Below are 23,154 nucleotides of genomic sequence, written 5' to 3' on the forward strand. Positions count from 1 at the left end.
TCCTCTAATAATACAGGATTTTGAATTGAGAAGCAAGAATGTAACATAGAGTTAAGAGGAAAGGGTTCTGTTTCCAGATTTAGTGAATTTTCCATGTGACCTTTTAGCTCTGCTCCTTTAATTCTGCAGTTACAAAATTACAGCATTATTCAGTGCACTCCCTTTTTCATGATGTCCATTCACAGAATGAGCTGATTATAGCAACAGCTGATGTCACAGAGCATGGTGGTGTCACAGAGGCACAGAAACAAGCAGAAAATCCTGTATGTTTACAACATATGCATACCTATAAAATACGCTACGTAAAAGAGTATCCCTGCATAATGTTGCTATTGTTCTGCTGTCAACTATGAGTCCTTTTTTTAAATAAATACCTTCTATATTCCTTAGGTTTTTAGAAGATAGGGGTTTAGCAGGATAGGTTTCTTCACTCCCCTATGGAAAATCATCGCCTATGTGCTCTGGCTCTTTTAATTCTTTTTTCCCTGGTACTCTATTCATCTGTACAGCATGGAAGAGCCAGGTGACCTTGCTCCCTGATTAGGCATGGAAACCAGTAGAATTTTCTTTTATTATAAGAATTTAGGTGTTAAAGCAACTACTTCCTCCATGCCCTTTCAGCCTAATGCTCCCATCTGGTAGATCTGAAAGAAACGTGTACTGAAGATGACATAAGCGTTTCAGTGCTGAATGCCCATATACCTAAACATGCATTATTAGTTGGGATACAGTTTGTCTCTGATTGCTGTCTTTTCTTCTATATGGTATGAAGCAAGTGAAAATGTTGCATGAGTTGAGCAAGATTCAATTTCTTTTCCCATACTTCACTCAATCTTTCGTTTTCTGGACTTTCTTTTGTTTTTGATAATGACCATCTGCAGTTGTAAAACATTTCCAAAGGTAGAAGTGTTTAGTGGTTGCATAAAAGCAGTCTTCTGAGACTGCTACAGGCTATGATATTGATTTATTTAGTTTTATTCTGTGTATTGAGAAATGTCTCCTTCCTTGTTTTGATTAACCATCAGCGTGGTTAAAGGATTTGTTTTACGGTAACATCAAAATGTGGAATTTATTAGACAAGTTCAAACAAAAGCACCAAAACAAAAAAAAATTTAAAGTATATTCCTTTATTTTACTTCTGTTGTCACCAGAAAGTTCCTCCTAAATGACTTTAATCTTTCTTGCCACCAAGATTTAGCCATCTACTGAAACAAATAGGAAAATTATCATAAATATTTTCTAGATATTTTTATTTACTAAGATTTAACAATATTCTGGATGCAGATGTTGAAATCCTACTCCCAAATTCAGCAAGTTACCCATGCCAACATGCCTGAACTGATGAGTAATGTCGTTATAGTCATGTGTTTAACCCTCTTCATGGTTCAAAGCTTTTTTGTGACTGAAACGTCTCACCGATGCCTGTAGTCAGGTTGCATGAATCTTGATCTAAACGTTCAGGACATTGACAAGAGATAACTACGTTTTGAAGTATATGGGACCTGTTGTGTATTTGAATAGCCAGGCTCTGCCGGTTTTCAAGCCCTTGTTCCCCCAGCCACCCATATTCCTGCTTTTCTTACACCAGCTACAGGAGGTCCTGTGCTCTCGTGTGCCCGAACCGTGCGACTCCTAGCGCTGCGTGGTCAGGACTTAAGCCCTCTGACCCAGCAGAAGACGACACTATGTCACTGATAGACTGACGCCGGTGGAAAAGGAGAATTTTGCTATTTGATCTAAGGGGCATAAGTTAGGTTTCATCCGTGGCAGCATCACCATGTCTGGTTTTTTGTGATGTGTCCCACCCACCATCACTTAAAATTTTGATACTTCCTCTCCCTCCGTTTTGCTTTGAACATGGTGAGAAAAACAAAGCATGCTGCTGTGAAAGGAGAGTCTTTTTAATAACGTACGCATTGGCTTTAGGAAGGTATAGTCAGATATTAAAGAAGTACTCAGAAAAAATAGAATCTGTTGCTGATTGTCTTTAAATGTAACTTTTAGAAGAGGAGAAACATGCAGTAGGGCAGATGTTAACTAAGCATTACTCTTCTTTTTGAAAGCAAAACATTTCATGGTGTTGAATCCCTTACTGTCATGCCTTTTATTCTGTATCTAGTTGAAACAGTATTTACAGAGACAGTTAACAGCATGGTTCTTGGCATCAGTATTGAAAGCTTTATTACTTTCTAGGCACATATGTTAAGTAAGAATGTGTATTCTTAGTGGTGATTGCTTTCTAATAGCCTTAAGAACACCTGTAGCAGTTATATACAAGATATATTTTTACTTCAGTGTCACAGACGGACTCATATTAATTTAATTGGGTTAATTGTGCATTTCTGTCCATTCACAGTATTGCTTTACTGTGGCAGATGGCTCAGTGTATGTGTTATAAATACTTTGCATGACATCTCTTCTATTTTACTAATCTTCACTGTGACTTTCCCATTGGTAATGACTAATGACAGTTTCCTAGCCAGCAACTTTTAATAGATTCCTTTTTTTTCCTTAATCTCTGCCTGTCCTCAACAGCACTGTTTTGTTCAATAATTTAATCAGTTCAGCAACAGTATAATATTAGATAATTGAACCATTACTTTATGAATTTTTGAAATGCAAAATACCCATGAAGTAATCACTGGTGAATTTTTCAGTATTGTTAGAGACCACTCTCTTTTCTGAAGAAATAGAAAGGGGTTTGCTATCTATGCTTGAATGTTTTTTCTTTCCTTTTATTTTTATTTCTGTCCCTTGGTCCTGAGAACCATATACAGGAAATAGGAAGGAATCCAATAACCAGAAAAATTAGCAGAAAGGATTAACATTTTTGCCTACCCACCATGACCATGTTAACCATTCAACACCTACGTATCAAAGGAACGAGTTTATACAGAAAAAATTCCATTCATCCCTGTCTCCTCTTATCAGTGAAGATTTATCTGCAAAAGGGGCTCCCTAAGGCAGAAACACTTCCAGGTTCATCCCACCTGTATTAGCAGACAAAAGGACGTAGATGGTGGAAATTCAGTGGGAGAATAACAGCGCAGAGCTCCTTCCAGGCTTGTGTGATTTTTTGGGACACTCCCAGACTCAGGAAGGCTCCCTCTCTTTTGTCCAAGGTGTTTCATGAAACAAAGCAGTAGTGGAGCGGAGCTAGCAGGTGGCTGTAGGACAATTCCGTGATTTTACAGCAGTTTGTGAGATTTCACGGTTTAATTTCACAGTTTAATTGTGTTTCTTCTTGGAACAAAAAATTACTTCAAACAAGAATGCCGTATGAGCCCTAACCACAGTCTGTATTCTGAAGCTTTCATTGCAGAGATAAGGAGGAAGGGGGAGCTGGCTGAAGCACATTATCACTCAGACATTAGGATGAGTTTGGATCTTAAAGTTTAAAATTAGTAACTTCATAGCTTTTACTCAAAAGTGGTTTCTGCACACATAAATCCCTTATAACTTTTCTTCCATCTTCTCCTCTCTCCCCAGAGTGATATAGGAGATTCAACTTAAAAATGCTTTAACATTTTTTAAGGCAACGCGTGTATGTTAACACAGCTACCCTGGCTACCTGCCTGAATTCCCAAACTGTTCAGTAGCTCGCTGTAGAGGCTTAGCTGCGCTTGCTCGAGTCGGGCACCTTGTCGGTGTACTGCTGCTTGCTCAGTGTTGCTGATAATTGGTAGTGATTTCTTTCACCTACTGAATGTTGATCCCCGTAGTTTTAATTAAATCTGCCTTCTCTCACGGATGCTGCTGGAGTCACGTGATGGGACAAATTCTGCCTTTGGAGACGTTTGCATACTGCCAGTGAACCCACGTAAGGGATTATACGTGTGTGTCCAGGGAGAGAAGGGAGCCAGTCTGGTCTGATCCAAAACCAATTCCTACTCATTTGCAAAAGGAAGAAATATGGAAATGCACCTGAAAAACTTCTCTTTGAAGGAGGAGAGGAGAGCTGATACCCTTTAGAGAAAAGGAAGATAGAATAGATAAACGATTATTGTTTGCTGATATTGAAAACTTTCAGGGAGGCTTAACGCCAAACATTTTCATTTTTCCTCTGACAGGCACAAGCATATTTACTGTTTACGAAGCTGCTTCTCAGGAAGGCTGGGTGTTCCTTATGTACCGAGCAATCGACAGTTTTCCCCGATGGCGTTCATATTTCTATTTCATCACCTTAATTTTCTTTCTGGCCTGGCTTGTTAAGGTACTGAAAAATGTGTTCTTTTAAACTTGTCAGAAATGTAGATCATATTAGAGTGAATTTCTTCTATTTTCTGCTTGCTGAGCTTTGTGTCAGCCATTCTTTCTTGTTCTTTTTTCAGAATGTTTTCATCGCAGTCATCATTGAAACGTTTGCAGAAATTAGAGTGCAGTTCCAGCAGATGTGGGGGTCCAGGAGCAGTACTACTTCAACTGCCACCACCCAGGTGAAGCACCTGAGATGCTGAGATTCTCTGGGGACTTGATTGAGTTTAATTTATGGATGAATAATAAGCTAAAAATTCCTGTTAATTATTATTTTATCAGATTTATTTGACTTTGCATGTTACTACATGTATTTTGAAGTTGATATATGAATTTTCATATAAAATTAAATTCTAGGTTATATTTTCCAACTAGGCTTTCTTAAAAAAGAATAATAGAGAAGACTGTAATATGGTTCTCTATATGGCTGGGTATGTTATCGCTGTGTTTTTATTTTCTTTTAATGAAGTAGGATAATGCTTTTTTATCATGTCATTGGTGGGCTTGGAATTAGGGTTGCTATTGAATATTACTTTCTGTGCTAAGGAAGAAGAGCTGAAATTGCAAGCTGTAGCTGGAAAGAAGAGAGGTCAGAGGGTAGCTGAAGTGTTTGGGGAAGCTGGTCCTGGAACTGAGAAGGGCATTTTGAGACCAAGGAGGAATGAGGTGCTGAGGCAATGAAAAAGCCGTGCTAATATTTGAGGCAGCCACAGAATGTGAGACCCTGAATAAGATAATGGGTAGGAAGAATCCATGAGAGGAAGGGTGCTACATGTGGGCTGGGTAGTGTGAAAGACCCGGTACGAAAAACGAGGGCTAACAGGCTGAAATTTAAATTCTCCCACTCATTATTGTAACAATCATATTACGTATGAATCCGGAGTCTACAAAAGGCCAGGCTTTTCCAGGCTAGCGCAGTTTGCCATCTATAAGAGCGGCCAGTACCGACTGCCTGCAAAAAGCTCTTAGGAAGACAGATATGAGAAACATACCCATGAGGAAAATTTTTCTAGCCTCTGTAGCTAGAGATTATTTATTTTCTTAAGCCAGAGGATTTAAGTGTTTCAAAATTATTTATTAAATATTTTCTGATATTCCTTTGGTTATTCCTGTAATCCATATGTAAATCTAGTCCTTTTCTGCCTGCTGCTACATTTTTCACCTCAAATAGGCTTTGTGGCAATAACTTCTACTCTCTATATGTCTTTGTCAAAGCAGACTTGGTGATATCAATTTAAAATCTAACCAAAAAAAGGACTTTTCCACGTGACACATACTTGGCCTGAGGAACGTAATGTTCATTTCATCTCTGATGGGACAAATTCCTGAGCCATATAAGCTTCTCTGACATACCCTGAACGAGAAGCTGGAACAAGAGAGATCAATGTAGGGGAAACTCAAGAAGCAGCCAATATTAAGGAATTTCAAGGATAAAAGAAATTCCCCAAATAATGTCATCATGTCAAAGAATATGAACATGTTGAATATAAATTGCATTATGCGAAATAAAAATAGTGTGTTGGCTGCAGACAAGCAAATGGTTACTTTGTTCCTTGAGTCACTGACATAATGGGACATAAGAGGAGTCCGGTTTACTGAAGTACAAAAACAATTTGTCTTTTTCTGTATGAAGAAGGGCAGAAAATTTCTTGCAGGGTTTCTTGTTCAAAGCACCAGACAAAAGATAAAAACCTTGCTTGTTTTGTGCATGAAATAACCTTGAGAAAAAGCAACAATATCTTTCTTCATTTGCCCACTTCAAAAATCATTCAACTGGTTCCAAAACTTAGTCCTATAGAAAAGAAAAGGAGTGTCCGAGAGTCGAAGTCAAGGAAGGGGTCTCTGGAGGAGGATAAAAGGAGGTTCTTGTAAAGCACTTTAGCACTGCACGTTAAAGCCTGGTACAAAGGGGAGTAACTCGGTGCTGATCTGAGTTGGTAACTCTTCCTGGTGCAGCGATGCTACGTAAGGACTCAGCAGCATTACAACCATATTTGTGTGACGCTGTCCCCAGGCTAACGAGCACTTCTCTCAGGATGGCTTTTAAGCTTCAGCCACGCTGCTGTGGCTGTGTTCTCGAGGTGACTTCTTTGGGTGCTGGGTGTCAAGGAGAAGGTGGGAGTGAGGTGGGAACTTCACCACACTTCATTACATAGGATGTGCAGACTCTCGGATGCTAGAGCCATTCATTTTCTTTCAAGGACAGTGTTAATCACTTCCAGACATGGTTTCTTACTGTTCCTTATGTCCAGCGGTCTGCATCTTTTTGTGTCCTAATCTCTGAGAAAAAAAAAAAAAAAAAATGCCAGAATGCCTACACCTATTCTTCCAGAGGTTATTGGTAAAATGTGAACGCCACTGTGGTCAAGAGAGCCTTTTCCATTGACATCATTAGTGCCTGGATATCATTCAGGTATTTGCAGGAATTATAAGCTCTGGGTAACAGTACAGAAGGACTGTACAGCTACTCTTGATACGCATCAGTGCAACAAAAATAAAGTCTGATCCTTGGAGTAAGATAATTTTGCCAGTAAAAAAGATGAGGTTGTCTATTATTTCCAAATGCACCATGGAACTTACTTTTTGGTCACAATGTATTTGTGTTTCCTCAGGATAAGCTAACCTCAGTAAGGAATTTATTCTGAACAGGTACCACTGTCTAATGATACTGATCAGAGATTAATTGACTCGGTTTCCCCATTAGGACTAATAGGGACACATTGTGTTTGATGTTATCTGAGTAAAATTCAGAATCTATTAATATGGGAAAAAGAGCATGTAGCTTTTTTTCCATAGCATGAAGAACCATTTCCCTCTTATTTTAAACTAGCTATCATCAAAATGTATGCAGGTCCTTAAGGGGAATGTATTAGATTTCACTTGTATTTATTGGCACGTAAAACATTTCTGACAACAATTTTCCCTTTCAAGATGTTTCATGAAGATGCTGCTGGAGGTTGGCAGCTTGTGGCTGTTGATGTGAATAAACCCCAGGGCAGAGCTCCTGCATGTCTACAGGTATGACATTGCTTTTTAATAAATCAGTGTGTGTAACCAGCGCCACTCAAATGTTGGCATAAGGAGACTGTGGTGAGAAATATCTACAATAGTTTCAGTCATAAATTTCTTTGAATCAGCTGCTTTCTGCAGTGTAGGCTTGTTCTTGAAAATCACAGATCAACAAAAAAAGATATACCACACCCAAAGGGAGAAGATTAGAAAAATGCATTCCTTATAAAGGCTCTGTTTTGTATGTTCACGAGAGAAAGGTGTTAGATTTTTTAAATATAAAATAACATAAGTAATCATCCTTTATCTCTCAGACTTTATATACAAACTGATTCCACTCCTAGGTTATTCACAACAGAAATGCTTGTTTATTAACTGCAAGATACAATAACATACGCCAAGAAGCATGACTAACCATAATAAACACAGAAGTACCTCATTTCTCTTGTTCCATCTTGAAAATAGGCTCACAGAAGAAGGGGGAAGAGGGATGTAGGTAGTAAGCCATACAGTGTTTGAAACTTCCAGATTTAATATTCTCACTGGGATATAGGTGAGTTTGTAAAACTGTATCCTCGTTGTTTAAATAAATCTAGATCAAGATAAGTAATATTTTTATAAATCCCTTTTTATTACAGCACATTGTACAGCAGTTCAAATTTTTATTTGCAAGTTAAGTAATGTCACTTCTGGATGAAACAAACCTGCTTCAGAGTAGAAAGCAAAATCTACTATAGCAATCTGATAGCATGATGTTTGCTGGCAGTTTTGGTTATGTTTGGTTTAATGTGTAAACTAAAATACACATACTTGTTGGCAACATGTACATTGCTGAACACTAAGTTGGCAAGCACCTTTCATCCCCTCCACAAGCTGTTCATTCTCAAATAGCTCTGCTTTGTCAAACCACTGCCATATATTTAATTATAGCATATGTCTTAATTGATAATTCTCTTCCCAAATTTAATTCTTGATTTTGACAGCAACAGGAACATCATTTGTGGTGTTCTCGAGTAACAGTCTCAGGTATGTGGATAAAATGTCGCTGAACTCATAATGAAAACTCCTCCAGATGAAAGTTAAGATAGCATCTGACTTACCTGGTCTGCCTTTGTCCATAGTATTGCATTCTTGCCCCTTTTAGGAATCATGTGAACATACAGTAAATGGTGTTCCAGGGAGCATAAACCTCATGCATCAGTGGGTGCTGCAGCTTTTTATAATTGAAACTCAGCTAGCAGTTTTCTTCTCATTCTTCATCCCTTTGTGCAACATCTGCAGGGTTTCCAGGAATCTATGACGTTACTGGATGTCAATCCAAGGAAAGCGATCTGAAGGAAAGCAATGCGTTAAAATATTACTTTATTAGGATAGTGCCCCAAATAGGCTTTATTCTTATGAAATATAGACTAAAATACAGCCCAAAGAAAGCAAAATCTCAAAGTCTAGATAAACACACACACCTTTATTCATCTCACCATGCATTATTGTTTCAGTTCTATCAATCCAAAGTAAAAAGAAAATACACTTCTTAAAAACTTTGTGTATTTAAAGCGTTTGCAATATATTAAAGGCATTCTTTAAGCATTAAGCCCCTAGCGAGAGATGTGGTAGTTATTTTCTAAGGATTTGGGTGGGGTTTGTTCCTTATGAGAAACATGGTGCTCAAATCCAAATCCAGGAGAGAGTTAATTAGATTGGAGACTGTATGTCCTGCCTTTAGGACACATTCAGTTGATATGCATTCTTCTGACCTTTATTAGCTAAGTATATTGTCATTCGATATCCCGTGAAGGATGGAGTTCTTAGAAAAAGGTAGTGAAGACTCTCTATTGCCTTGTATCATTTTAATTAAATTTTGCAGTAAGTTTGGTTTTATTAATTCCTCTCTGTGCTCTGTAAATATTACTGCCCCAAGTACGAAAGGGAACATTATTAAAAGTTCTGTTTCAACCATTACATGGGACTGGGTCTGTGTTTCCGTGAAGCTCCACTTATTCAGTGTACTGAGTTATTTAGAATTTACTTCCTCAAAAAACTCTATTGTGCATTGGGAGAGGAAATATCCTAGCAGCTAAGGGAATGGAGAGAGACTCTGGAGATCTGGCTTCAATTTAATGGCCAAGCACAAATTTCCTGTAGACCCTGAGAAAACTACTTAATAAGTATCTTTGCTTTAGTTCACATTCCTTATGGTAGAAAAGTGTATCCCTCCCAGATTCGGTTACTGTGGTGTTTAAATCTACTAACTACTTGGGAGGCACTCCAATAAGATGGGCTTGTGCTATCTAAGTTGGCAAATAGATACATCCAGCTCTCTAAAGCGGGGAGTGATGGAGGAAAGAATAATGTGATTTATGTGTGGTGCGTAACGTAAAGACCTCTCTAATACAGGTTTTGGAAGACACTGGACTAGCTGGATGTGTTTGTTTTACTAGTTTGGCCTTTGTAGAACCATGCTTACTCTCGCAGAGCAGGTCAGGGGTTTCAGCCCGGCAGGCCTTGCTAGCCTAGGTAGAACATTGCAATGGCTCGTGGAGCAGTGCAGGTCTGGTGTTATTCCTGAGCAAACAATAATTCAGACAGAGACACCGCATAGGCTCTGTGCAGAGCCTTTGTAACTCGCTTTGTCTCGCACAAACGTGTCCTCATTGCACCAAACTGCTCAATTAGGTGAAACGAATGAGCAGGCTAACCACGTCTTTATAATTCCGTCACAGCTGATCTGCAAAGAGGGGATTGCAAAGGAGTTTCAGAATGCCGGCTAGTGAGTCGCGTGCCGTGGCATGTCTGAAGTGCTGGGCAGGTGAGCACCGCTGTGCTTGCCAGGGCATCCCCTCTTGTCTCTCCCCAGAGCCCACCTGCCTTTCCACCAGGCGCAGGGCGTACGGGCAGAACAGAGCCCGCATGTCCGTACGGACCTAGGATCTGCAAGGGGCTCTGGTATACGGCAGCGTAGTAGTTAAAAGTAAATAAGACTAAACCATGAGAGATGGGCAAGAAAGATGGGCATTAACCTGGTGTTTTCGAAGAACTTTGACTCAGACACCTAAGTAAGTTTTCTTTAGTTTTTTGGAAGTGGCAACATGAAAAATTAGTGTCAGTATGGTTTCTGATTTTGACTTGCAAATCTATCCTAATGCGGGGTAAAGAGGCTTTTATTTCGGTATAATGGTTTTATATTTACTTCATTTTTCTTTTGAGTGTTCCCAAAGGTGCTTTGTGGTCTTTTGTTACTTATTCTTACTGTTCCCCATGACTGGCATTGATTTTAAATATTGACTTTCTTTTGTCACTGAAAAATAATCTGTGTGTTTTCCATTTCAACATGAACCATTTGGCATGAATGCATGCTGAGGCTCCCACATTGCCACATTATTTTGCTGTTGTTGATATTACTTTAACACGTTGTAGTGCGTTAGAACTTCCTGCCTACAGTGATTTACTCCTACGAGCACAGTAGGAAGCTCTCAGTTCACAAATAAAGAAAAACTGAGCACCAGGTTCCAGAAAAAATCCTTTAAAAAACTCTTCAAGCGTGTATTTACCCCTTTAATCCCATGTTAAAGGCACACTGTGTTTCTTATTATTACTTTCCTGTTAATTTTAGAGGTTGTTGAAGTTTTTATCACTCCTTCCTTCTCTTTGTCATCCTGTCCACAAAGACTTGTAAAATACATACACTGATTCAAAGCTGAACTGGAAAATTTTAACTCTGTATGTCTTCCGTGAGCCTGTGGTTGGTATTACTAACACCAAGTAATGACATCTTCAGTCTTCTTAATATGTAGTTTTGTAATGAACAGAGGAAGTCTGGATCTGTGGATCCTGTGGGAAACAATGAGCCAGAAAGCAATTCCCTGTTCCTGCTAATATTTTGGGGTCATATGTCCAGTAGAAATGAAACGCGCAGCTGGGGATGGAATGATGTTTAGAAGAAGCTTGGGAACACTGTGCGTGATGTGACAGCATGAATAGAAGTGGTTACTTACTCGCAAACTGTATATGCACTCATACTCTGATAGTAAAATCTTCAGCAGATTAAAAATCCTATATTCACTTTTAATCATTTGTGCTCCATCTAGGGAACAAATGGAAGGTCACAAAGCTATGATCTGAGCAAGCAACTGACATTATGATTACAGCGCTCTTGAACATATGATTAATGTCAGAAATTTAATCATCTTTTTGCCTCAGAAAAAAAAGTTAGTCCTTCATGCTACATATTATTATCTGAATGTGTTACAGAATTCTGTACAATTACAGAATTTTAGAGAACCTTGAAGGAGAGACAAAAATGTCAAAGGTAATGTAAAAAGACAGAAAACATATGGAGGGTGGAGGAGACATGGCTAGAGAAGCAGGAATTGAGTGGTTTAGAAGTTTCATAATGGGTATATTGAATGAGAGAGAGAGAGAAATGAGACAAAGCAGTACTTAGGGATTTTCACTGCAGAAGTAACAGAAGAGAGCACAAGTGGGTTTTCTCCTCTTCTCTTTCATGGGAAGTAATTATTGGTGAACCAGAAAAGTGTGGTAATCTATTTATATACTCTGTTGCCCTTTAGTGTAACTTTGGAATCAAGCAGAAGGTATGCCTACTCAGTCCTATTCTCTTCTTACCTAGAGTGTCTGTCATTAAATTAAATACATATATAATACATTTCTTCCAATTAACTGAAATCCTCTCTTAGAGTGAAAGAAAAATCTTCCCTTTCAGTTGGCTAAAATTAAGTTTTGATTTGAAAGAGTTTATTATTTGAGTATATTATGTGAGTTTATTCAGAAGCAGATTAAATTGATTCCAAATCCTAAACTTCTGAGGCTGTCATTAAAAAAAAAAAATCTACTTCTTTTTTCTATGCCCTGTTCTCATTTAGAAAGCCAAGAAATTGCATCAGTTAACAGAAGCTTGGATAGTTCAGTGATGTACTTGGCACTGAAACAGTACTGAAAAACAACCGCCTTAGTTTTACTGAGGAGACTCGGGAGCAGAGTATGCAAAGTGTAATGTAAAAGCAAGCTGTTAGTTTTGGTGAGGTACAAACGGTGCAAAAAATGAGGTGGAATGGAAGACTCTGCAGAGAAAGTAAACATGTGGGTGACAGAAGAACATGCACGATAAAGTCCAGCCCCATCCAACCTTCCCATATTCAGTTGTACATGGGAAGATAGTAAATGCTGGGCACTATGAAAAGAAAAAAAAAGACTTCTAGTATTTTCTACTTGTACATGGGGTATGGGAAGAAATGGTGAAGTGTGGTGACTGGAGTAAAGGGGTAGAAACCCCAGCTAACTCCAACTAACTCTTGGACTCTGGTTGGGGATTCACAAAATGAGCTGTCATTAAATGCGTGCTCAGTTTCAGCTTTGTGCCATGTCAAATGGGGAAGGTAAAGCTGTTACCATCCTCTGCTATCTTTTTTACCATCCTCACCTCCTTTTTTCAGGGGCTTTAGCCACAGTAACAATGGCAACTGAAGAGGCAGTGAGTTTACTCCTGGGATGTCTCAGCTCACTGCCTCATCTGGTAATGTAAACTGGTGTTCAGTTGATGTTATTAAAAGAAGTCATGAATTCAGACAGCTGAAATGATTACGGTCCGTTTAACTGGAGGAAGGAGGGGACAGGGCAGCTATAATGTAAATGAGATGCTGGTGCAGTGTTGAGAACCACTATCTTTTTCTGATACGAATTAAAAAGAGAATCTCATAAAACTGGAGAACCAAACATATTTTGCCCATATACATTTTTTGCGTTCTTAAATTTGCCATTTTTTACTAAAAGGGACCCAAAAAATAGTAAGGCCCATGATGTAGATATCAGAGAACGCATAAAATTAGCGGACAAACAATGCATTTGCCATGTCTCCAAAATCGGGTGGTACCAGAAATAGGCATATATAGATCATCCTTCTCTGAGCTTCTGGATATCCATTTATACCCTCATTCTCTATCTTGGACTCCAGCAATCATTCATTTAAGGACTTTCTGAAGTGGATGTTAAATTTAGGCCATTATATTTAGTATCTGTTGATGGATTTATCACCTATCAATTTGTCTGGCCTTTTTATGAACCCATTTATCGTTTTGGCCTCCAGAACATCTTGGAGGAACAAGTTACATAAAGTAACTATGTAGCATTTTAATTGATTATGATTGAGGAATTAATTTGCTGATTTTCCTGAGATTACTCAGAAATTACGGAAAACGTAGTGCAAAGATCATTGGTTGTAATTTTGAGATGGATGCTCCTTTTCAATAAAACAAAGAATTTGAAACAATGAAACTTGACAGGGACGGGATCACAAGCTGCTGTACCACGCAATCAGTAACAAGAGGAGGGCAGACGTGAGTGTCTGAGGACGATAAACACCAACGATGGGGGATGGTTGGTTTGTGTTTGTGCTCGTGTATACAAATAGAATTATCAGTGATGGGGAAACTTCAGAAAGGGAAGTAGACTTTGAATATCAGGAAGGACTGTTAAAAAAAGAGATTAGTGTATTTGGTGACAAGGCTGTCATTTGTAAGACAACTTTCGAATCTCCCATAGGTAACATTCTGGCGTTAACAAACACTAATTAACTTAATGATTGTTAGATTCCTATTGTAATTTTGTCTATGCTTCTATTTCTCTGCTATTGTATACATGCATCTAAAAGAAAAGTAATTTCGAGGGGATGCAGAACTGCCTGCATATTTCCAGTTTGCAAGGCACACAACCAACCTCCCTCCCTTCTTTCCATCCCTCTTTTCCCTCCCTCCTTTCCCTCCTTCCTTCTTTCCCGCTCCCTTCCTTTCCTCCCTCTCTCTCCACCTCCATCCCTCCCTCCCCTCTTTCTTGCCCACCTGCCTTCTTTTCCTTTATAACCACTATACCGAAGCACATACGTTAACAATGAGTTAGAGACATAGTTCTTTTTTCTCCATTTACTTGCTGAACTGTCTGTTCTTGTTCATTGCAATCAAACTAAATTACTAGCCACAGTTTGTAGCAATCTAACCACAGAAACTAAACAAAAAAGAAAGAAAACACATTACTGATTTCACTGTTTTGCATTTGAACAAATAGATTTCATGAACACGACTTCCTCAGCTTGAATATTTAATTTTCCTACAGACTTAAAGTATCAGAATCCCGTCGCAAAGACAAAACGGATAGGTGCTAAACTATGATTAAGCTTATAAAAGGGTAGTGGTTTTTCTTGGCAATATTCTTTATTAGAGGAGGGCCTGCTGCAGCAGAAAACATGGTCACATCAGGCCCTTGGCATCTCCTTGGGAGATTTAGGAACAAGTATTTGGAATTTGTCTGAGGCAGTAGGTTTTCAAAAATATTTGCATGTCAGTTATGGAAGCCTTGGCTGACACTAATATAATCAGTCAAGATCTCTGAACTTCCCCTTATTTTTGGACAAGCTGGAAGTAGAACCTTTTGTGTAACTCCTAATTTTCAAACGAGGCCCCAGAAAAACGTTCTGCTCCACAAGTAGTAAGTTTTACATAAGGAATTGTTATAAATCTTGACCCTCTTTCACACAGGCCTGTACACTTCACTGATAAATAGCATTAATTAGTGATATTCAGTTCTTCCAACATCATGCTCAAATTAATAAGCTAAAAATCTCCCATGATAAAAAATATGCAAGTTGTTATAATATTTTTAAAAGACTGCTTCAGCTATGTGGATTTTTTTTTACCCTCAGTCTTTTTCCTGTGATCTGAACAGGCAGAGTGGACTATTTTTCTAGCATTCTTTTCAGCAATGGACTTCAGTACAGCTTGTACTCGTAATTTGCACTTAGAAATTTTGGGGCACATCGGTGTCAGTGGATTATAGAAACTATTCAGTAATGCCACTAAAATTAAAGTTCAGCTGAGTTTCCTTTAGAAAATTTTACGTCTGGGGTTAAATATGTCCAGTGTTTCAAATCCCATCAAACTGAAAACAGGTATTTAAATTGTCATGTAGCTTTTTTGTGTTTAGCACAATTACAGCAATCAAAGTGTTGGAAGCAGCAGCAGCAGCAGCATGACTTCCTTTAGAGCTGTAACTTGGATGACAAATCTGAGCAAAGTGGAAGACTGCAGAGTTTTAGAATAAAACTAGCAGGGATATTTTTGTGTGTGTTTGTGAGTTGTTTTTCCCCCAATATTTTCCATATTTCTAGTGATTCTCAAAGAAAGGTCTCTTTTCACTAGGATTGCAAAGTACATCATGTACTACAGCTCTGTAGGTTATTAGATTGTCCTTTATAGATGTTCTTTTTAAATATTTGAAACTTTAAAAAAAAAAAAATCACTTTGCGGTAGCTTTTTGTCACTGTTGGGGTCTCTAATTCTTTGGGTTTCTCAGTAGTCAGTGGAGAGAGTGATTCCTGTCATGAATCTGAAGATAATTCACATGTTGGGGATGCTGAATTGCCTCTCGCGTTGTCTGTATTTCTTTGTTGTCTCGGGGAGGCTGCACAAACCGTGTGGCCGCCTCAGCACCTTAGTGAGGTTCCTAAGAGTAAGTGGGATGAGTCTGAGCTAATAGGTATTTAAAAAAACAGGTCTTGCTAAATTCTGAAATTTTTAAGTGGCTATTTCGTATTTAGATTAAAATTTTTACTTTCAATTATTCATAAGTAGATCTCACAAAAAAAAAAAAAATCCATGAGAAAGTCTCTGCCTTTTCTTATCGTATTCTTGGTATTCTGAACACTGACTCTAACTCTTCTGAGAATCTCTGTGGTCCCGCTTCATCTCGCATGTCTTTAGTCTTTAAGCCCTTAGCGGATGCCAGTGGCAGGATCCTAGTGGCACAGAGCCAGTAGAAAGAGATAGGCATTGCCGGAGGGCAGCTGAGGATCTGAGTCTGGTGTTGCCCGTCACGCTACAGACTGCATCAGAGTGCAGGGTGTTTACTTTCCTATTTTAGGTGTGCCAGTTCTTTTCGGGTTTATCTCTAAAGCCAAAGTCTTTACCTCCTCTTTCTCCAGTGGGCCGTGATAATCTATATTATATATTTTTATGTGCAGATTTAAAGCAAAATTAAGTCCCGCTTCAGCAAGCGTGCATACTGAATTTTCATAAGTATTTTGCATTCATTAAGTCCTACTGAAATCAGTAGAAGATACCTAGAGCTTTGAGAATCGTGTTTTTATATGAGTGATTTCATTGACATAAATGCAGTTGTTATACAGGGAAGTATTTGCACAGTCATGTCAAAGTCTACATCCTTTATGCTTTGTGAATTCTTAAGGTGCCAGCTAGAGAGAAGCGTCTTCAGCTGACCCATGCATTTTAACAAGTTGAAGGCTGCAGTGCAGTACACTAAATTCAGATCTTCAAGCTGCTTCCCTTTCCTAGGATTCCCTTTCTTTCCTGTGCTTGCCTCAGACCTTTGAAAAGAGGGTCTTTGAGGCCTGACAGAAGTGAAGAGGAAAGCCAGCAATGTGGCACGTGGAGGAAGGAGACTGGCTTTCTTCACGTTTAATGTATGTGAACTGATAATGTAATGTATGTGAACTGATAGCACATGTTTGCAACCCTTCTCTGGCATAGATGTATGCCAAAATGCTTTGATTTCTAGCCTGAGATTTAGCTTGGTATTCAGGGTGAGTATTTTGCAGTTTGAGGTCTTTATTTTCTGTCTGTTATTTTAATTCTTCCGTACAAAAAAATAAAATCATTTTATGTTCTTGTCTCAGAGCTTTCCGACAACGTACAAAACTGAACTGTCACAATAAGAGCGTGCATTCCCTTTTATAGACTCTCGTTATCTTTTTTTTTCTAGCTAAAGAGGGCCAGGGTGGATAACTGGCCCAGGGGCCATCTGACGTGGACTGTGGCCCTCCATACTTTCTTCTCCAGAACAGATCGATCATGCCCACTTTACACAGGGCTTGGCCCTTTGTCTCTTCTGGGCCCCTGTGGCATCCCTGTGTCCTTCAGGCACAATTATTTCTCTGTGTTTTTTTCAGCTCTAAGTATCCAAAATAATGCAAGGGTTGCGTTGCGGTTCACCACGGTGACAGTTTTATGGTCTGATGCTGAGATCATGCATTGCGCGCTCTCGGGTTTGATACCAGGGCGAGCGAGGTTGTTCAAGGGTGCGAAGACTTTTGTGATGTTAGGGGGTTGTACAGAACGGAGGGAGCCGTGCTTGGGTGTTGTTTTAAGGAGACCTAACTGAAGAGGTCCGAACCAGAGCTGTGCAGCCAGCTAGCAATTAACTGACTGGATATGGCAATCAGTTTTTGTAGTTGCTTCTTGGCTTTCGTTCCTTTAACAGAGTAAAAGTACCAGATGGTACCGGAGAATGAGTTTTGCTCAGGTGAAAAGTTTCTAACAAATTCTTTCATAACACGGGGGCAAAAAGGATACGGTACAATACTTGGACAAAGAAAACAAACATGCCTTGTTGTTAATGGTAAGTGTTTTAAAGGAGTAGAGAGGACAGAAAACTAGGATGGGGTAGAACAGCGTGTGCATTGTATGGTACAAGCAAGTATGACTAAGACTAATGGGATAAAAGTAAGAAAGAGAGAATTTATGGCCAGCAATGAATGTTGTAGATTCTGTGGAAGAGTTGGTGTGGTAGCAGGAAAATGCCCTCCAATGGCTGCAGCCATTGTCAGGCCAGGCTGGACAAAAGGCTAGAAAATAATTCTGCATTGGTAGGGATAAGGGTGTGGTGCAGCAGATACTTCTTTTACTCTCTTATAAGATGAGAAAGACAAAAACAAATCACAACTGGAAAACTGGCACTCAGCTATGCTGGGTTCTTTCCCCACCTTTGCCTTTTGTCTACACAAGGAGCCTTGACGTTTCTACCTCAGCTCAGTGCAGAACTGTTATACGGGCTTCCTTGTCTCAGGACAGTTGGCAAAACACTAGCGTATTCTTTCCTCGTACACAATAACCACTTGTTCCTGTGGGCAGGAATGGGCATTTAACTTACTTTAGATATTTAAAATTTAGTTATCCAACTGAGGCACAGAAGGTTATAATTAGTGGCGAGAAGCTGGCACCTTCAGCAGAGACTTTGCTAGTTGTGACATAGATTTTTTTAGATTTTTATAGGCCTAGACCCACAACATGCTATTTCATATTTAAATTGCAGTGTTTCATGTTTTTTCATAATTGCGTTCCACACTCGGTCATTTTCATTTAATGTTCACCTCATCCTCTGAATAGTAGCTTGAGACATCATACTTTAAGTGTCATGCATTATTTTGCCATTAATGCCACCTGGTGTATATACTCTATGTGGTGACATTTTATTATTTGCACAGTACCCAGAGACTATATAAATAATTTCCTCTTCTCTATCATAAACTTTTCAGAAAATTTCAGCTGAGGAAAGCAGATATATACAGTAGCGGGCTTGATTTCAGAAGGCTTTTTACTACAGACACTGCTAATACAGCAGAGTTGGCAGTACATGTGCTGCGCTGCTTTCTTTCTTTCTGGCCTCCACTTCCCTCTGCAGGATCCTAGATAACTCAGAGGAGGAACTGGAACACTAATTAGTGAAAGCTGACTGTACCCCCAATTCCCTCCCTCATGCTCTCTTTATCTGCATACAGTTTTGCCATCCGGTCTGTTATTCTGTGGGCTCAGAACTATCGTCTTGGATATCTTCTCAGTTTTCTTCGCTATCTTCTAAGCCATTTCTTTTACTGAGAAACTGCCTCCCACTGACTATTCATGGTTGTTTGCAAGAGAAGTCTTCCTATTTTTACCCTCAGTCACTCCATTTCATCCCCTGCCCAAAGTAAAATTTCCCAGTACTGCTTAGCTTAGAAGCCACCACCGACAGATCCATTCACAGATCCTTAATTTCTTCTTTCTTTCTTCTCTAGCCGAGGTTCAACAACCTTTGGCCTATGCTGGCTGTCCTTAGCCACGGCTGATGAACCTGCACTGTTCAGACCTACTCTCCCTCATCCATTTAGTTGCTGCCACTCAATCAGAACTCATGAAGATAAACATGCTTCTTTACACATATGCATACACATATGTATACCTCTATGCATATCAGTCACTGAAACAGGGCAGGAACAAAGCAAATAACTGTAAGAGCCCTCTGAGCAAGTTTGTTACGGGTGAGCAATCCCACGCTCTGTCTCTGGAAGATAGTCTGAACCATTTCTTCTGGTGAGGGTCTTGATTTTGTGCTGAGTGCACGCCTGTTGTATGCTTTGTGGAGCCGGGATAGCTCCTGTACTGCTCTTCCTGCATAGATTAAATCTTTTTCCTGTTAAAGCAAACAGTGGTTTGTGTACCGCTAGGTATCAGGCAGGCTTTAGCCCTACCTACCCACAGTATAAGTGTTTGCTGAGATTAGGGTACGGCTGTTTGGTCGCTGTTGTTCCGTCACACCCCCATAGTAATCATTCTAATAAGCACACCCAAAGATAAGCTTGTTTGAAAGGCAAAATTTTGGTAACCATAAATTCTGCAAACCAATCCGTGTTTCTCATATGTGTACATTAATTCTTTAAAGCAAAGTTCCCATTTTTCCGTACATTGCCCACTTCCCTTAAAGTGATTTTGTTGCATACAAGTTTGAAATACCAGTAGCACTGAATTTAAAGTAAAAATTTAAAAGAAAGAGAGAGAGAGAAAAATGTGCTATGGCAATAATAAGGCATAACTGTAAAGCACAAGCACCTAGAACTCAGTACTCAGCTACACCTTTGAAAAGCGTTGCAGGACATGGCAGGTAGCACACTGAAAATTCACATTTTCGCCCTAAAGTCAGATACCTTTAAAATGAGGAACACTCTAGTAATGACTGGCTAGGAAAAGTGTCAGGAAGCTTGGTTAGCATCACAAAGTTTTCAGCAGAGGTAGACATCAAATGCAGTTCTGCAAGGAAGTATTCAGCTTCCTTAACTGTGAAGCCATCCTTCTCCATATGCCATTCTCTGCCTTACTCACACCACATGTTGCAGGATATTTCATCTACTGGTGTGTATCCTACAGACCCTTGAAGTTCACTGAAAAGTTGAGGACTTTGGTGACCGTGTCATTAAAGGCTGTATTATAGCATGCACGCGCCAGACACAGATGACCTTAATTCCAGCATTTTGTAATTCATAGCTTTGCAGATTTAATGGCATTCTGTTATTACCAGATTTACTTTTAACAAGAAGTAATTTTCAACTAAGAAGCTATTAAGCGTATAGGTCCTTATTTTGTTTCCTGAATACCAGTGGTTTATTCAGCAAAAAAATCCAGTTTAGCAAGCATAGGCGTATATGTGAATCTCATTAAAGTTGCTGAAATGTGTAAAGGATTTTGTGCCCCAGTCCTCTTATTGATGCCATTGGCATTGCTTGCGGAAAGGTAAGGGCGCAGGTATGGATGGGAGTCTGGTTTACACTATGCCTTGTCGTGGATGGTATTTGTTTTATTTGTGTGCTCCCGGTCAGAAGGATTCCCATGAGAGAAGGGAGCAGTGTTCCTTTTGCACGGATGCTACTGAGCATGCTTCACGTAGAGATGGTTGCAAAGGGTGCGGATGAAGTCAGGCAAGGTGTAGCTGTGTTACAGCATTAGGATCTTACAGCTTAAGCCAGGAGACTTTGAGGTGGCAGTGAGTAGGCATCCTTCAAGAGGTGGTAGGAGTAACTCCCTGGGGGATAGAGCAGACTGAGCAGAGTTTAATGCGGCTGAGAATGCCTTTGAGTTAACTAAAACCAAACCTGGAGCAATGATCTGCCTGCAAGGAATCGTGAGCAAAGAGCGAGCTGTGTATGATACAGAAATACCAACTGTGGCTTGCCAGCCTCCCAGTTCAGTGTTCTGCGGCAGGTTGTTACTCACTGATGGAGCTGCAAAAGAGGATGATGCGCTGCTCTCGGGTTGGGTTTCTGAGAGCAAATCGATGGGGGATTCTCAGTGTTCTGTAGAGCTAAGTAGAGCCGGGCGCCGATGCTTGGAGACCTTCTGCCTTCCCTCAGAGAAGAGGTGAGGAGGAAAGGGTATGTGACAAGCACAGTTTTTTCACCCTCTGTTCCTCCAGATTTTCTCTCTTTTCTGTTAGGGGGAAGGAAGTGCAGAAGCGAGACAATAGAACCCTGGCACCATCAAACCCAGCAAGGGTTTTGCCACTGGCTGCACTAGAGAGGGATTTAATCTCTAATGTTCTGAATATAGGACGTTGGTTTTGCAGTCATTAAAAATGGCAGATTGAAACAAATCTAAATGTCAGTCTTGAAAAAAATACCTTAAACCCATGAGGCAAAAGGGACATGCTCTTGCTAAGTGTTCCTTCTTAAAAACATGAAGATTTAGGGGTGTATGGGAGAAACTAGCTGTTTATTTCTCCCAGCTATAAACGTAATGAAAAAATGGAGTTCCTTAAATTTACTCTAGCTGTAAGAAATTTACTTCACTGCTTATGTTTAATATTGAATACATTTCTAGAGCACTGCCTAGTTCTCAGAATTAATGATGTACTGTGCTTCAGCAATTCCAAGAATTGTTTGTATCTATTTCATTCCTTCAGTGGAGCTTACGTGTCTAAATCCACTTGACTGCTTTGAAAATCTTGATCTCTAAGAAGACACATGTGAGTGTGCTGTGTTTTCCTAAACCAGTAAGGAGCTTATACTGAGACAGATAAGTGTATGTACAAGACACATAGTGAATGCTACAAACTTACTTATTTTTGTGGATTGTGATTATGCAAATGTATTCAACTAAAAACATTAGTAACTGGCTTTATCATTTAAATGAGGGGACAGCAATACCAGTGGGTATATATGAACCAGTGTAGTTACTTTTGCAGATCGGTTGGAAAACTGTCTGTAGTGATGCTGGCACTTAAGCTCCTCTTTCACATAAAAAACCCACAGTGTAAATCAATGTACAATTTATGCTGTACACACCATTTCAGTTCAGCATTAATCATGAATATATAACCAGTAAGGTTAATCCTACTGGTTGTTTAAGAGAAGAATAAGATGTGGTATGCAAAGGGTGAATAATTGAATATAGCTGTGGCTTAGAAGGCAATGTATGGCAGTGATGGATGCAGTTTAAATGTTTTTACTCTTTGCACTGGTGGGATAGCAACATTAACTAGAAATTCATTTAAAAATTACTTAGAAGCCTTAGGAGTGGGAATGAGGGCTAGAATAGATATTTATGTGTAGGTGGTGTTGTACAGACATAGACGTAGAAGGAATGGAATTTATTTGGCTGTCTTAGGAGTCTGGCAATTTAATGTGCTGATAGGAGTTGATCACCTTAGGCACTTTATAATCAGAAGAAAGAGACATCAACAGGAGGTGATTCGTGTAATTTTAAGACAGTAATTGGTGATAGCTCAAAGCCTAGGTCATTTAAATGTTCAAGACTCCAGCTGAATTCACAATGCAAATACTGAATCACATATTGTGATGATGCATTTTCAGTAGGCCCTACTCTTCAAGTAGGTATAAAAACCCATCATAGTAATAATGAGCAGCATTTGGGGGGCACATTCTATTTTACAGACACACCAAATTTCATCTGCTAAAAATAAAACTCTAGTTAGCCAAAAGTGGACATACAAGTCTAAAGAATTTCTACTTCATGGGTATTTAGAATAGCATATTAATTCAGCATACTGCAGTATGTCGGTGACAACGGTTCCCTTTAAAGAATTTGTACAGGATAAAAATACAGTGGGAGTGTATATCTCATGAAGTTTTACAAATCATTCTTCAGTTTTGGATGTATTTCAGTGGCCATAATTAAAGAGATGGCTTTCAGTAAAGACAAATAAATTTCTTAATACTTGATATAATCAAAATCATATAAACCCAATGCTTATAAAATAGCTGGAATTTCTATATTTTCCTGTTTTTCAGGGATGACTGTATAAATGGAAATATTACTTCATGAT

The 23,154-nt window shown here is 39.2% G+C and overlaps 1 protein-coding gene across 4 annotated transcripts in view; it reads left to right on the forward strand.

Moving 5' to 3' along the window:
• Positions 1-23,154, forward strand: part of NALCN (sodium leak channel, non-selective) — a 246,619-nt gene that overhangs the window by 86,355 nt on the left and 137,110 nt on the right. For all 4 annotated transcript variants that reach the window (XM_030036507.1, XM_030036506.2, XM_030036508.2 and 1 more), the window contains 3 exons: positions 4,071-4,213; positions 4,332-4,436; positions 7,186-7,272. In XM_030036507.1, coding sequence (XP_029892367.1) covers positions 4,071-4,213; positions 4,332-4,436; positions 7,186-7,272 — 335 coding nt within the window. The remainder of the gene's footprint in view (positions 1-4,070; positions 4,214-4,331; positions 4,437-7,185; positions 7,273-23,154) is intronic.

The sequence above is a fragment of the Aquila chrysaetos genome, chromosome 14 (genome assembly GCF_900496995.4).
Source record: "Aquila chrysaetos chrysaetos chromosome 14, bAquChr1.4, whole genome shotgun sequence".
In the NCBI taxonomy this organism is placed as follows: domain Eukaryota; kingdom Metazoa; phylum Chordata; class Aves; order Accipitriformes; family Accipitridae; genus Aquila; species Aquila chrysaetos.